This window comes from Nylanderia fulva, unplaced genomic scaffold, assembly GCF_048542155.1.
Source record: "Nylanderia fulva isolate GAGA-0341 unplaced genomic scaffold, ASM4854215v1 Scaffold25, whole genome shotgun sequence".
In the NCBI taxonomy this organism is placed as follows: Eukaryota; Metazoa; Arthropoda; class Insecta; order Hymenoptera; family Formicidae; genus Nylanderia; species Nylanderia fulva.
The window spans coordinates 464,190-479,556 of NW_028190314.1; the positions used below are offsets into that span (position 1 = coordinate 464,190).

A 15,367-nucleotide genomic window follows, 5' to 3' on the forward strand; every position below is an offset into this window, starting at 1 on the left:
TCGAAGTCATCATATGACGCCATCTGTTTCTAAAATTTCCCAATTATTATTACAGAGTCGTAAATAAAATTTATATACGTCGTTCCGTTCGTTTATAATAAAAACAACGACGGTAAATATAATTATTTCGAGTATAAATATTATTCCCACCTAGCTCTTGGAATTTTAAGTTCTCCATTTTATCATTGAGAGTCTTCGCGTATCCGTCCGAAGACGATCGCGAAGACGTTCCCGCACGTCCGTGCAGTTCTGAAAATGCTGTTTGTCAGTCGTGTTACGCGTGCAACGTGTAACGCGACCGTTCTCCATAGCGCTTTATTATTCTGATCTAGTCGTTAACGTCGGATTACTGTCCGCTCGCGTTTTAGTACGCGACGCGACGATTCGTCATAGATGAACGTTTCCTTCGGGATAAATACACGCCTGGCACGCGTGGAATCAACACTGCGTGCAATCATTGTATCGCACAGCTCTTTCTAATTTATTGGATCTTGCGTTCAAATGCCTTTTCATAGCGCAAACGCGGCCAAGTAAACACACGATGCCATCTAAATTTGCGGATAGAATGGCTTTACGTTTTATATAATATTCTTTTATTTATATATATGTCATTTCCTATTTTGATTAATAATTATTATATATATATATATATATATATATATATATATATATATATATATATATAAAGAATTATATATACATGTTTTGTGAATTTTATTGTACTTTAAATGAGGTAAACTAGATAATGTGTGTATATTTTATCAAGAAAGATATGATATTAAGATAATACGACTAAATAATACCAAGCATTTCTGATAAAAGTCGTAATGTTTCATGCAATGCTGTTGTCATCGTTTTATACTTTATGATATATGACGATTAGACTTGATCTGATATCTCTCTTTGTAAGCATTTAACGTTCTGGAAACTTGAAAATGTGAAAGTGCAGTTTAATTTCAAGAGAGAAAATATTATGGATTAAAATCCATAATAAAATTTTTAAAAATGCCTACAAATATTTTATTATGTCTCGATTAAAAAACTACATATTTTATATATGTGCACCAAATAAATAAGCCAGGAATTTAATTACGGTTTATGTAATCAAGATGCCAAAAAAAAGAAAAGATACAATGAAAATGATATTGACATGAAAAGATCAAGCTTTTATAACACAATTATTTTTACAGCGTTATATACACATAAAATATAAGTTTCAAAGCAAAAGCAGCTTGACAAATAAACATTTATAAAATTATATATGTATAAAGAATATAAGAAATCTTTGTCGTGCGTATTTTTCAAAATGAATAAATGTTACTTAAGTAAACTAATTTGAGTTGAGATTTGTGCTTATTTTTTTGCCACACTACATTTATGTTATCTTTTTAACATTGTGTTCATTAATGTTTAATTGCGCACGAGGAGAGACGCGCTGTGTTTCTTGAGAGAAATATTTCTTGACGAGTAGTTTCCTCCTATTGAAATCTATTGTTTACTTATCAGCAATGGTGGAAGAGTGTCTGTGAAGAATTTGCTTGCAACAACGTAATATACGAGTCATAGGTCATCGTAACATAGGTCATCGTTCACGCGAGAATCACCCACACTCTCTGCGAGAATATTGTTGTCAAAACTGTGAATCAGTATATTACAGACTCATTATTCTCTTCTCTCTCTCACTCTGATTCGCCGCGACTCAACTTGTGACTATGTCGTCATCTAATTCCTCATATCTGTCTCTTATCTGGACGAATAAGACGTCTTGACAATAATAACCGCCTGCTCTCGATAATACTAAGTTTTTGTGGAGCGTCCAGGCTACGTAATCGCCTTTTCTGATAACGGCCACGAAGATTTTATTGCTTTGGAACTTTCAGTACGTTCTCGATCGGTACTCGATTTGGAATATAAAGCGTCGCTCGCGTGCTTAACAAATTGCGACCGGAAATCCCGAATTTCTCGGCGGTCGCAGCGAGTGTTCGGGCGCGAAAGTGACGCTTATTAGCGGGATGTAATAAAGCGTCCAGCCTCTGCGATTAACTCGAGACATAAACAAAAGGAACGTTAATTTCACTTGCAGAAGAAGCGTGGAAAATGGTTGCCAACACTGTGTTTGCTGCTTTCGCGGTACTTAAGGACCACGTTAAATTCAAAGTCAATCAGAACGCGGTAGCCATTGACAATATCGGTAATAGATTCCTCGGTTCTGATTTTTTTTTCATTGTCTAATTAAATTGTAATATATAGGGTGTCTCAGACTTACTGTACCACACGTCAATGAGAGATTTTTGAAGCGATTTGGAGATGATTTTACTTTAATAGAATTTTAATTTAAGGCTTAGTTACAAGTATACATGATTTCAAAAGTTAGGAACATTGAACAAATCCAAATCTCGTCTCCAAATAACCTTAGAAGTTTCCTATAAAGGGATAGTACGATAAGATTGGGACACCCTGTATAATTAACGATGCATGGTTGGGGGGATTTTGTTGTCGCGTTTATTGCTGCGTGACTTTATTATCACTTTTATACGCAATGGGCCTATTTTGTATAAAATTATATACTTTGTATTAAATTTTTGACAAATGAAAAGAATGTGTCTGATTAGTTTTCAGATTACACTACAGAATTACATTTGTGTTGCTTCTCGTTGCGTCGATTCTGGTCACTTCCAGACAATTCATCGGAGAACATATAAAGTATATTTTTGCACATGGAATTATTAAATTATATATATTAATTATACGTACGTAATATTAACCGTTTCTAAAATAAATTCTTATTGTTTCAAAAAGATGCATCGCTGATAATGGTGTATCATCTAACGTCATCGAAACCTTCTGCTTTTTCACGTCTACGTACACCGTGGTAAGTCTGAAGTTTCTTTTCAATATAGTAATTTATTTGTCAAATAAAGATATTTAGAGGAATAGTTTTTATTTAAATATTATATTTATATACGAGTCATGAAATTAAAATTATTTTTTTAATATAAAATATTAAATTGACAAGTATGAGTGTATTAGTTAAAAAACGACGATGCAAATAAACGAATGTCTATTTTCCTATAAGAAATATGAAACATTCATATTGTCCAATATATATGTATATATGCATAGAACTTGATGGACAGTTCAAACTAAGTTGTCGTTTGAGAAATAATTGGAAAATAATGGCGTCTATAAGAATAAAAATTGCTTTGCACATAAACGTTGTTCGCCATCAATCAATTTGCTCTTCAGGTGAAGCATTTTAATGCTACCGCGGTGCAGCAAGGTGATATACCACATCTCGGCGTTGGACCACAATCTAGGGACGACCCCATAATACATCACGCTTATTATCAATGGGTGCCTTTTGTCCTGTTCTTCCAAGCGATTTTCTTCTACGTGCCGCATTATATGTGGCGAAAAATGGAAGGTCGAATATGCATATATATACACGTACCCGTCGACGTATCGCACGTCGACGTTTACAACCATCGTTTATCTCAAGCAGCGAGCTAATCATCATTAATCTTCTCTTGCGTCGTAATCTAATCGTTGAACACTTGCATACGGTACCCGACTTAATGCGTGACATTGTATTATATTTACAAAATTATTCAACAATGCCACACCTGTAATAATACTTCAACATTAATCGATCGATAATAATCGAGCAAAATATTACATATAGTATTTCAAGATTGAATATTACAATTGTTTGGAATTTCAGGTAATCGGCTAAGTGCGTTAGTTTCGGGATTGCACATGGCGTCTTTATCATTGAGCGAAACGGAGATTAAGGTGAACGATAATTTCAAGGTACCTTCGAGAAACGAGCGCGACGAGAAGATACAGCAGATACGCATTGGTTTTATAAATCGCTTGCACCTGAATCGTCCATGGGCATACTATCTGACTTTGTGCGAAATTCTGAATTTCGCAAACGTGATCGGGCAAATTTACTTCACCGACTTTTTCCTTCAAGGAGCTTTCCTAGGCCTCGGTCAGGCGATCTCCGAATCACTGCCTAAAGATAAAGTGGATCCACTTGACATAGTTTTCCCCAAGGTACGATTTCATTTGTATATACGTAGACTCTCTTTTATATTTTACACATCTTATAACAATAATAATAAAAATACTGTATAATGATTATCCTCGAATCTATAGCCATCATGTTTGCAATAATCTACAGTAATAGATATTCAAATTATAATTTCTGATCAAATATTGTATACGTAATTTTAGGAAGACTTTAAAACTCGATATTTATAAAATGCAAATGAATTATTTTATTAATTTAAAAAGTTTCATCAACTTTTATCATTATATGATTATATGCTCGTTTTAATGTCTTTCAACTATTAAAATCATTGAGAATGAAATGTATTCATGAATATATCATGTTACTTTTTTTTAGGTAACCAAATGTATTTTTCGTAAATATGGTCCTTCTGGTTCCATACAAAAGCACGATGCTCTATGTGTGATGGCACTGAACATCGTTAACGAGAAGATCTATACGGTTCTTTGGTTCTGGTTCCTCGTGTTGGCAGTAATAACCGGTTTGGGATTGGTTTGGAGAATGCTGACCATGATCCTTCACGCCAGGTTGCTAAATTTTGTCCTTGCATATTTTTACGTCGTCAGCGTGGCTTATAAAATTACGCCACAATATATTCGTTCATTAATTTCGCCTCTGAGAATTCTCTAATCGACGGCTTTACTAGCCGAATAGAAAAATCTCAGAAAAAACCCGATTACTTGAGTCATTTCTAAATTAATTTTTACTTCTTCGAATTAATTTACTGTACGAATAAAAAATTCGGTTTAGATAAAATTCTATTTAGAAATTGTCTACTAATCAAAAAATCAATAACCAGAAAATTTATTTTAAAATCTTTTTTTACTTGAACGGTTCAGTTCTTTGGACCATTGAAAGTAGATCGATTCTCAAATCGACAAAAAAATTACAAAAAGATTCATTGCGTCTTGATCTTCATTCTTCGACTATATTTTCAGTAAAAATTTCTATGAATTTCCTTTGTAATTTTTTATGAATTGATCTGCTGAAAATGATTCAAAAGGACTGCTTTTACTTAGCTTTTGTTAGCCTATTTCCTAACTAAATTTTTTTATTTATATATCACAGTCTTTTCGTTTTGTTATATATTTTTATTTTTTAATAACTGGTGTCGTTAAAAGAGTATTTCCTAATAAAAAGAAATAATTAGAAACTAAGCCTCAAACGAATCAGTAAATGATAAAATTAGTTTACGTCTAGTAAAAATTCCAGAACGTTATTATCTGATCAATAATTAAAAATTAGACAAGACAAATCGATCAATAAATAACAGTTTGTGTTCAACTATTGATTAATATATGAGTTAATTTCCGTACAAAGTGAACAACATCCTGATTCTTAACTTTTTGGACCGGATGTGATAAAAAATTATTCATAGCTTAAAAATAATTTTATTTAATTTTTTTCAACCTCACGTGTTGTTTCTCTGCAAGTGCGATCGTCTCTATTTTATAATTTTATTATGATTTTCTTAACTTTTTATTCATATGTTGTAGAATATTTTATATCTTATTCATAAAGAGATCATACAATTCCCAATTTTATTTATTGAAATAATAATGTAATCTTAGCAACATATTTTAACGACAGCAGTTTAGTATTACAGTAATATCTCGCGTAACAATTTATATAATACTATTATATTATATTCTAATGGAATGTTTGCAAAGGTCCGGGGATCTTTCAGCAAAATCTAATAACTCTGAGTCGAGTCGGGTAGAGTCAACAAATTGATTACGTTATAAGATTGATGCATATCTAAATATAGCATGAGAAATGACACAAGAAAGGATACGAATTAACATTGATACGATGAAATTAACTTGAATAGTGCACCGCGATAAGGGTGCTCTTAATACGAATGACGTCACATTGCAGAGCGACTTTCATCGAGTTTTTTTTCCTTACAGAAGCACGGCATTCAACAGATTGGTATTTGCCATGGCCTGTCCTGGAAAATACAATCCGTGGAACGTACTGAAGGTCACTAACGAGTATTACTTCGGCGACTGGCTATTTCTCTATTACATCGCGAAGAATTTGGACAATTACGTATTCAAGGAACTTCTTCAGAGATTGGCGGAGGATCTGGAGAACAAACGTCACGCGCGTTACAACATCTTGCCTACGGACGTATTGGAGGACGAATTGCTGAAGAAGCAATGGGAAGAGAAGCCTTCCATAAATTGAAAACTGTGACTATATACAGTTAAATACTCGTTTATAAGCCTCGCAATACGAAACGCTAAAACGTTAAATTATTTTATAATTCGTACTGTCTCTTTTAACTTTTTTTCCCGTCAGGAATTCAACCTATATAATAATTTTTTTTTATTAGTTACATATTACATATTTTTATTAATTAAAAATTAGAGAATTTATATATTGATCTACACAGGATGTATTCAAAAGATATCCCGAAAAGATACAAAAGTTACAAAGATAAACGATAGGGTATCTTCAAGACATATTTACTATGTGGAGAAATATTGATGGAAAGCCAATGTATTAGTATAGCTTATATAATTAATAAGCAGCTACACAAATATGCCAAAAATGCGATTATGTAATATATTGCACGATAATTTTCGCATAAAGCTCGCGCCATAAAATGGTACTCGTAAAAAAATGCTTATCTCGCGTAAATTATATGCAAACTCTATTAAGTTAGCTAGATTTATCTATATACATTGCACGTAATCGCGTGCATTCGCGCGTGCATTATAACACTGCCGAACGAAAAATTGTCCTTTTTTATGTACGTAAACGTGTACTTTGGAACGATTTACCGTGCAACTGCGGGATAATGCGTCTTGCGTGCGTCACGTTTACAATGCGCGCGAGCCACATGCATGACATAAACTGCATAACCGATCATCTTTTAACTATCTCGTACGGAGGACGCGCCTATATATACAGGGTGTTTCTAAACCTATGTCTGAGATTTTAGGAGCCTGTTCTAGGGGTCAAAATAAGAAAAAAAGTTCTTACAAAGCATGGGTCTAAAAAATGAAAATTAGTATCACATAAAAATGAAGTATTCACTTTTATTACGCTATGCAAAATTTCAAAAATCTGTCAAAAAATCTCCGAGAGCTGTAATACATTTAAAAAATTTTTTTCTCAACTTTAGGAGACTCGGTGGAAAACATTTTTGGACCCATGTTTATAGGAACTTTTTTTTATTTTGAGATCTAGAATCTAGAACCGCCCTTAAAATCTCTGAATTTAGAAACACCCTGTATACATGTATGTTGCGTGCGATCGTGTTGAACATTGTGCACACATGTGTTCGAGTTCTAGTTCATACATGTGTACACAATAACGTCTCGTACGTTATATACCGACCCGATAAATGACTCGACAATAGTTCGCATCGTTAAGTCGTTAAGGCCTCTCTCTCTCTGATTGGAATTGTGCACCGTGGCCTACTATCGCGTTCGATAGAGGTTTATGGCATTTGCTGGAGCTGTTTGCTCGAATTATCTCTTCCTGTGCCCTCCTCTGATTTTATATTAGCTTTTAATGATTAATGCAAAAAATTATTTTCGCGCTAGAATCGTTTGCAGCTAAACAGCTTTATCATTAAAATTTTTTTTAAAGATAGTTCTTTGTATTCAAATAATTTTTTATAATATAGATATTTATATATGTGTGTATGTATATGTGTGCGTAGATGCTACATCAATATATATCATTAAATATTTGTACGAAAATAGATATCTTTTACGCATTTATGAAATTCCGGGAACATGAGTATGGCGTACGAAATCTTTATCCAAAGAGGGTAAAATGAGATATTCTTAGCTCCCGTTACAGGGAGCTTTTGTCTCTGTGCGAATGCACATGCATATCTCGAAGAAACCCGAGAGTCTCCGAGCCCGAATCGTCATCAGCCGGAATTCCGTTCATTATATATCCTCTCGGTCGAGAAATGACGAAAGCGAAATGACGAGAGCAGAAACAAGAATGGAAACCTTGTATAATTGATGTATATATTTGGACTTTAGACTGTAGTCAAGTCGATCGAATTGTCAACCGTGGTTACTTGTTTTCCTTATTCTCGCGTTCGATCTCGAATAAAAAGCCGCAATATCAATATTTACTGTTTATTTATGGCGAACGTTTCAGAAACAATGGACACCTTTCTACATATCAGGATTTATAGATTATTATATCGTCTAGAACCTGTTTTTGAAGTGACTGCAAATGAGAATGGAAATAAGCAAACTCAATACTGTCAACGATATAAATTTAACGACACGAAATTTTTTTCTATTCTTTTTTTCTGATTTATTGTATCTATTGTACCTATTTTTTTTGAAAGTAGAGATTTTTTCTGTAGGGCTGTTCAAAGGTTTCCTCTAAAGTCGAAAAATAGGTCTTCAGGTACGGATGTTAGGCATCCGCGCGGTCCTTAAAGATATTGTCCGAAAATTCTTTACACAAAGAATACTGACCGTATTTTTTTTGTATTTCCTATGTAATATAATTTAAAAATATATAATTTAAAAAGTTTGACGATTATATCTTGACTTGAAAGTTAAAGAGATAATTTCGTGTTATCGATTTCATTTTTTTTGTCTTTTCAATTGTACGATTTTAAGTACCCATTTTCGAGGGACAAACAATTTTTTGCTCTCCGGTCACTCTCTGTGTATAATAATGTGGATTTTATGGTGTCGTATTTGTTTGAGCTCGAAACACGTGCACCATTCATGTTGTAACTTAAATCTTTGTGGCAACTCGAATGTTCCGAACAGTCAGTCAAGCTTTGACGGGCGTTAATTATACTTGGAAAAGGGAAAGAAGAATTAGAAATGTGAGCGAGGGACAGGAAGAGAAGAGGGTCGAAAAAAGCAGCTGTGCCTTTTTAGGATATCGCTCGGCTGCATTCTGCAGCATCCTGCATCACATACAGCAACTAGTCTGTTACGATATTTAGTTCGTTAGTCTAACATGAAACACATTTTGTAGAACTAGCCTTTTCAACAGTATACCTATATAAAATTTCACGATAATTCATTATATATTCCGTGGGATAATTATATTTTTTCTTGTATATAAAATTTTAATTTCTCCCAATAAAAAATATTATTTTTTATATTTAATGTTAATTAAAATATACACCTATCATTGCTTTACTTCTTGCTGATTTTTTTTCATCATTCAAAAATGTTGTGTCAAAAAGACCAGATGTCTGATATAAGTGTAGATAAAAATAAAAATAAATAAAATATAAATATAACGTAAATGAAAGAAAATAAATAAAAAATAAATATAATTTTTACGTAAATCTCAAAGTCGATTTTTAACCGACCATTAGTACAATTTTTAATGACACGAGGGCGGTTTGCTATATACATACGTAAGTCCTCGCGTATACAACCGCAGTAAATATATTTATGCTGAAGACGTGCGAAAGTCGAATGTCAAACGCGTGGATGCGATACAAAGTACGACTCGTTTTTCGTCAGGCCGATTACTAATACAATCCACCGGATCTTCGTGAGAAAATTCAGATGCATTCACGCGATACATCGTAACAACGCACGCAGGAGATTCGCATGCCATAAGCAACGCAAATTATTATCACGATGTAGAGAAGATAAAATCTCAATTTTAGACGAATGTTAGGTACAAACGCGCAGAATGATGCGTACCTTGCACATTCCAGCGCGTCGTATATGTCTAGACTCTAGACGATGCTTTCGTTTATCTCATATAAATGTGGATAAATAAAGGGACATGAGATACATAAATCATATTTTTTGACAGGTCCGTCATTCAATATTACGACAACTTGAATGTTAAAATTTCCAAAAAATACACGATTATCTAGAAATGTTAGTATTCAAAGAAGACAGTTCAAATTGTCGAATTTAGGAGAGATAAAAAAGTGTAAATATTTTTAAGTCTCTCGTGACTCATTTTTTCTCACTATATGCTGCATGCACATTGAGCGTTGCCATGGATGAGCAACAGGTTGCTCTTAATCTATCTAGGACGTCAGATGTATGGCACTTCGTATATGTTTCTTCTAGATACTTGGACGTAATGCTTTATTTTGCAATATCCTCAGTCGACTATGTCTATACCTCGAAACGTAGAGATTTAGAGTCAAGTATAAAATTGAGTACGTCTCTATATTTTTATTATTGTTGGATACATATTAAATCATTTTTGAAACCCTTTTTGCCGGAGAGAATTTTTTCTTAGAATTTCTCTGATCAATATTTACTGCAATAAAAAATATTAATATGCACATAATAAAATTAGTCGAACATATTTTATTGTTGCAGCAGATATTATTGTAATACAATATTTTTTTATTGTGGTAAATATTAATCAGAGAAACACTTATAAAATTCTACCAATGATTTTCAGGATAAATTCTTAGAGAAAATTTCCTCTGTGCAGAAATTATTGTCGTAAATTATAGTCTGTCGAAATGAGAGAGATGAATGAATACAACGAACTGAGAAAGACTATAACATCAGGGGCAGCGACGAAAATATCTTTCCTTTTACGTTTTCGCTCTTTGAATGCTCAGACCGGGGCATTATTTTTCCAACGTTATAAGGGCGAACAGACGTTGCTACAGCTGGCACGTATTCGTCACAATTGGCGCGATTGAGTCGCAAGCGGTTCTCAATTTCACCGACTCCGTCGTCAACACAAACCGGTCCGATGGCCTTTGCTTTGCACGTTTGAGAGATCGAAATACGCAGTTCTACTTGTGCGAGACGAATTACGCGATCGCGATCAAATTGCTTGGTCAAGCAATCGAAACACCGAAATAAAATTAAAAAGAAAAGAAACAGAAGGAATGGAAGTGAAAGGTTCGCTGAAATTAAACCACCTCCCAAAAAAGGAAATGTAATATTTTTATTTGTTTGCAAAATGCCGGCGATTAAAAAGTTCATATATTTATTATCAAATAATTTCCGTGTTTGCAGAAAAATATGGAAAATTATAAATTAAATTAGAATTTTGCACGAGAAATGTTTCTTCAAGTGCTAAATATGTCTGTTATCAAAATTGATTTATTATGATGCTAAAGAAAATATTATTTTGAAAGATTAATTGTTGTTAAAAAAAAAACATCATTTTTAAAAGTCGATTTAAAATGTCAATTTTAAAAAACTCACATTTTTTAACAATTGATTTTCCTGTAAATTAATGTAACGACCATGCGTAAAATAATTTATCACATTACATTATGTAACACAACACCGTTGATTCATATGCATAGTTTGTCAATTGAAATTGTGTTCTTAACGCGCATTATGATGGAACAATACAAATTATACTCATCATCACGGCTTTGTATCTTATTGTCGATACTTTTTGCGTAGATACGCGCACATATATACACCACGAACAATGCGATGATCAATAATACAGTCAACGGGAACAACTGACACATAAGGAGTGATAGCCATGATGAGAATCAATCGGTTGAGCTATAATTTTTATAAGGCTTTTAATAGTGACGTGAGAAAATGAACATATCACATTGTTCGTGCTGGTGATTTCAATAATGACTTCTAAATCGAATTATATGAAAATTTAGAAAGAAAGTGAAAGCTTTTTCGATTTGTCACAAATTATTCACTGACAGCATAGTGTAAAGACATTAATTAAAATAATGACGTTTAAAGAATCTTTTCGATTATTCCATATTCGATAAAATTACTGAATAGACAAATTAATGCAGGAAATATTGGTTTGATTATCAATATAAATTACATAGCTATTTAAATTAATTATAATTATGAATCAGTGCCTGTTTTTCGAAGAAATAAAAATATTTGTCATGAATTTTCCATGAAGGGCAAAAAAATGTGCGGCAAAAAAATTGATAATTTATGAAATTAGATGACATAAAGATGTAGTAAATAATAATAGCTCGCGCAGAGTATTCACAGTTGCATAAGATGCGTACAACGTTGCTCCTCGTTACGTCATTATTCGACCATCTGGTCCACCGATCGCGTCACAAATACGGAGACGATGAAAAACGGATGTGAACATGGAGTGGTCGCGGATGTGAGGATTATTAACGAACGTCCACAAACAGGCATCCGCAAACTCGCATGAATGGAATCGAATCCGTAGTAATTCTCATACTTCGGACATGCGTTTACGCAAATGAGTCATCGACGAAACGCGCGTATCGCACATATATGTGTTGAATTTTTTTTTTTAATGTAAACTGACGTGCGTTACTCATCGTCGAAGCGTGACGCCGACGAATTATGGTGATCGTGGGATAATGCGGTCGATTAAAATTTTATTATTATTAAAACGTGGTCCACTGAAACTAGTTCGTGCTCTAAATGATTAAAACGCCCACGTGTAGATGATATAAAAATCGGAAGAGCTCTTAATTATCATGTTTATAAATTATATGATACGTGCGTATATTAAATCATGAATCCGGTTAGATTTTAACTTGTTTTTCATTTTTTATTGATATTCTTGTAGTAAAAAGGAAAGATAAATGTGATCAACTTAGCAAGTAGATTTTTGAATAAATTTTTTAAGTTATCCGTCATTTAGTTTTATTATATTTGGATACTTAGAAAACGAAAAAAGGCGAGAATGAGAACTGTTAATTTGCGAATGTTACATATGGATGAACGAGTGCCATAAGATGCGCCGCAGATGTAAAAACAAAAATTCAAGGGTACGACGGAAAATTACCTTGTATGATTAAAGTATTAATTTTCTTGAGAGGAGAAGAATACGGAGAATATCACAAGGACAAGCAGCCTTCGACATTTTCCTGTTGAAGAACTTATCATATTTCTCCACTGATGTGCAAGAATGTAGAAAGAATTTCAAAGAGGCAAGTTAAAATATATTACAAGAGAATCATTAAAAATCAGCATTTTAATTTAAAAAAATGGCTTTTAAATAACAAGATTAATTTTATTAAAAAAAAATATAGTTATTGTATTTAAAATTATTTTATTTTATAATAAAACGGAAATGTATTAATTATAAATACGATATATAAATTTAGGAAACAAAAAATAAGCCAATAAGAAAATCTTCTTTATTTATTTTGTTAAATTTGCAAAATTGAAAGACCATCAGGATAAGACCTTTGTAAATTGTTTGTCATTATAGTCCGCGCGTTGTTCGTTGTATTGAAAATGAAAGGAAATTTTTCGAATAAGTAAAAATATAAAAAAATTCAGATATGTGAAATTTTGGGCAATAAAATCCACATGCGCAGAAAAAGTAGGCATCATAAACGTCGCAAAATTTTCTTTATTTGATTTGACATATATTTTCGTTTTAGCTTGAGCTTTTGTTAGCCCATTTTCTACCAAAATTTTTGTACTTTATCTGTTTATCTTGTTCGAAATATTTTCTCTGTTCTTCTACACAAAACACTGACAGCTAATGACAAATAATTTACGAAAATTACGATTCTCGTTTTTATTTTCTCCGGCTTGAAAAAGAAAATCTTTCAGACATTCGCATAATAGGTTTCTGTTGGAAACTATTAGGTTTATTGTCCGAGACTAAAAGAAAAATCTTTCAGACATCCGCATAGGTTTCTGTTGGAAAAATTACGATTCTCGTTTTTATTTTCTCCGGCTTGAAAAAAAAAAAATCTTTCAGACATTCGCATAATAGGTTTCCAACAGAAACCTATGCGGATGTCTGAAAGATTTTTCTTTTAGTCACGGACAATAAAAAATGCGACTTATAAATCAAGCCGGAGAAAATAAAAACGAGAATGCAAATTTGCTTCGAGCCAAAAATTCTTATGTCTCTGTGTAAACAGATTGTATCATATAACTGCTTAGATCGTGATATTCAAGCCTTACGCGAACAATTCGCTCTTTCACCAATCTTTCAAACGTTCCAATAAAATATAACACATACTCCGTTACTTTATTCACAGCAATAACAAAAGAGCTGATAATTTTTAAATGAATATTTTTATATCAATTTCCTGTACGAGAGAGATGATGTAAAATATTTGTTAACATTAGAAGAATAAAATTGTTTGCATAGATTATTAATAATATTCATATCTCTTAATAATAGCTTCTAAAAAAGTTTTGCACGAAAAACGGTAAAGACTACTATTTTCTCGCTAGATATACGTCGGAAATTTTCTCAACTTCTGGTAAAGCAAAATAAACATCTCGATTGACGAGTGCGTATATTTCAATAGTCTAAAATGTATGTTTAAGTAACTTGAATATTCCATGCGATGACAACGTACATTTCTTTATACAGTTTCTCTTCCATCCTATCTGGCGATCATCTTCGTTTTCACGCGTCGTTGACAAATACAAAAGGTATGCCATCGATTGTGCAAGCCACGATCGGTTGAAATAATTTAATTCCATACAATGTTAAATTATGTAACCGGAGATTGTAATGATGAGAGATTCCAGTCGAGATTAGAAGCGGTTACAAGCTGATGAAATCTTACACAACGAGATGTAAGAAGATAAATTGAATTAATATAAAAATTATTATGTATATTTTTTTTTAATCTTTTGAATTTAAATGACATTTTCTTGTATGGCAGGAAGTTGTATGTGAGAAAAAAAAAAAATAAAAACAGAAATATTTTTAACGAGATCTGCGCGTCCCTTCCAGCGATAATTAAAATGTTTCATATTTTGTAATATTATATACATTATATATACGAAACTTTAGCATAGCAGTTTATATGTCTAAATGCACTCGGGAAGAATTAAAGGACCGGACCACAAAATCTCCCCACGTCTTCCTTCCCCCTCGAACATCCGCGCGCGAGGGGAGAAAACTCAGGACAATTCGATCCCAAATAACGTATATATGCCGGCCTCATGGGCGTCCGCAGGATTTTTCCAGAAAGGGGCGCAATAACATTTTTTTTCTTTTCCATTATTTTCTTCCGTTTTATAAGCTTTTCAAATTTTCTTTCTTCTATACTTTCATTTTTTTTTTAAATATCAAGTATGCAAATCAATCGCGGTGTTTCTTAAAAGAAGAAATCCTTAATTTTCGTACCGATTCACTGCGGACGCCAATGGCCGGCGTAAGACGGGGTCCGTCCTTTATATCGGCGAGCCGAAATGCCGCTGTAAAAAAGATGACGGTGACGGTAACGGTAGTAACGTCAGATGGACGCGAGCGCGCACGCGCACGTGCGTTTGACAGTTCCTATAGAGCGGGCCGCACTATAGCGCGAAATCGAGAGGCGCGCTCCCCATTCTCGGGCCCGTCTCCCCCACATATGCGTCGGCTGCTCTGGTCTCCCTTGTACATTCG

The 15,367-nt window shown here is 33.3% G+C and overlaps 2 protein-coding genes across 2 annotated transcripts in view; one reads left to right on the forward strand and one right to left on the reverse strand.

The window, feature by feature from the left end:
• Positions 1 to 15,367, reverse strand: part of LOC114937711 (uncharacterized) — a 123,312-nt gene that overhangs the window by 10,129 nt on the left and 97,816 nt on the right. The window lies entirely within an intron of this gene.
• Inx7 (innexin 7) lies at positions 1,824 to 8,176 on the forward strand. Its single transcript, XM_029320921.2, has 7 exons — positions 1,824 to 2,191; positions 2,613 to 2,703; positions 2,800 to 2,872; positions 3,247 to 3,424; positions 3,722 to 4,059; positions 4,412 to 4,602; positions 5,986 to 8,176. Exons 1-7 carry the CDS (start codon positions 2,098 to 2,100, stop codon positions 6,263 to 6,265), a joined length of 1,245 nt encoding a protein of 414 aa, XP_029176754.1. The 5' UTR covers positions 1,824 to 2,097; the 3' UTR covers positions 6,266 to 8,176.

What these genes read in the sequence shown, in the direction of transcription:
- Inx7 (XM_029320921.2), top strand. Translation starts at nt 2,098, where the DNA reads ATGGTTGCCAACACTGTGTTTGCTGCTTTCGCGGTACTTAAGGACCAC. An exon ending in TATGTGGCGAAAAATGGAAG is followed by an intron (nt 3,425 to 3,721) that starts GTCGAATATGCA and finishes TTGGAATTTCAG; the next exon opens with GTAATCGGCTAAGTGCGTTA. An exon ending in ACCATGATCCTTCACGCCAG is followed by an intron (nt 4,603 to 5,985) that starts GTTGCTAAATTT and finishes TTTTCCTTACAG; the next exon opens with AAGCACGGCATTCAACAGAT.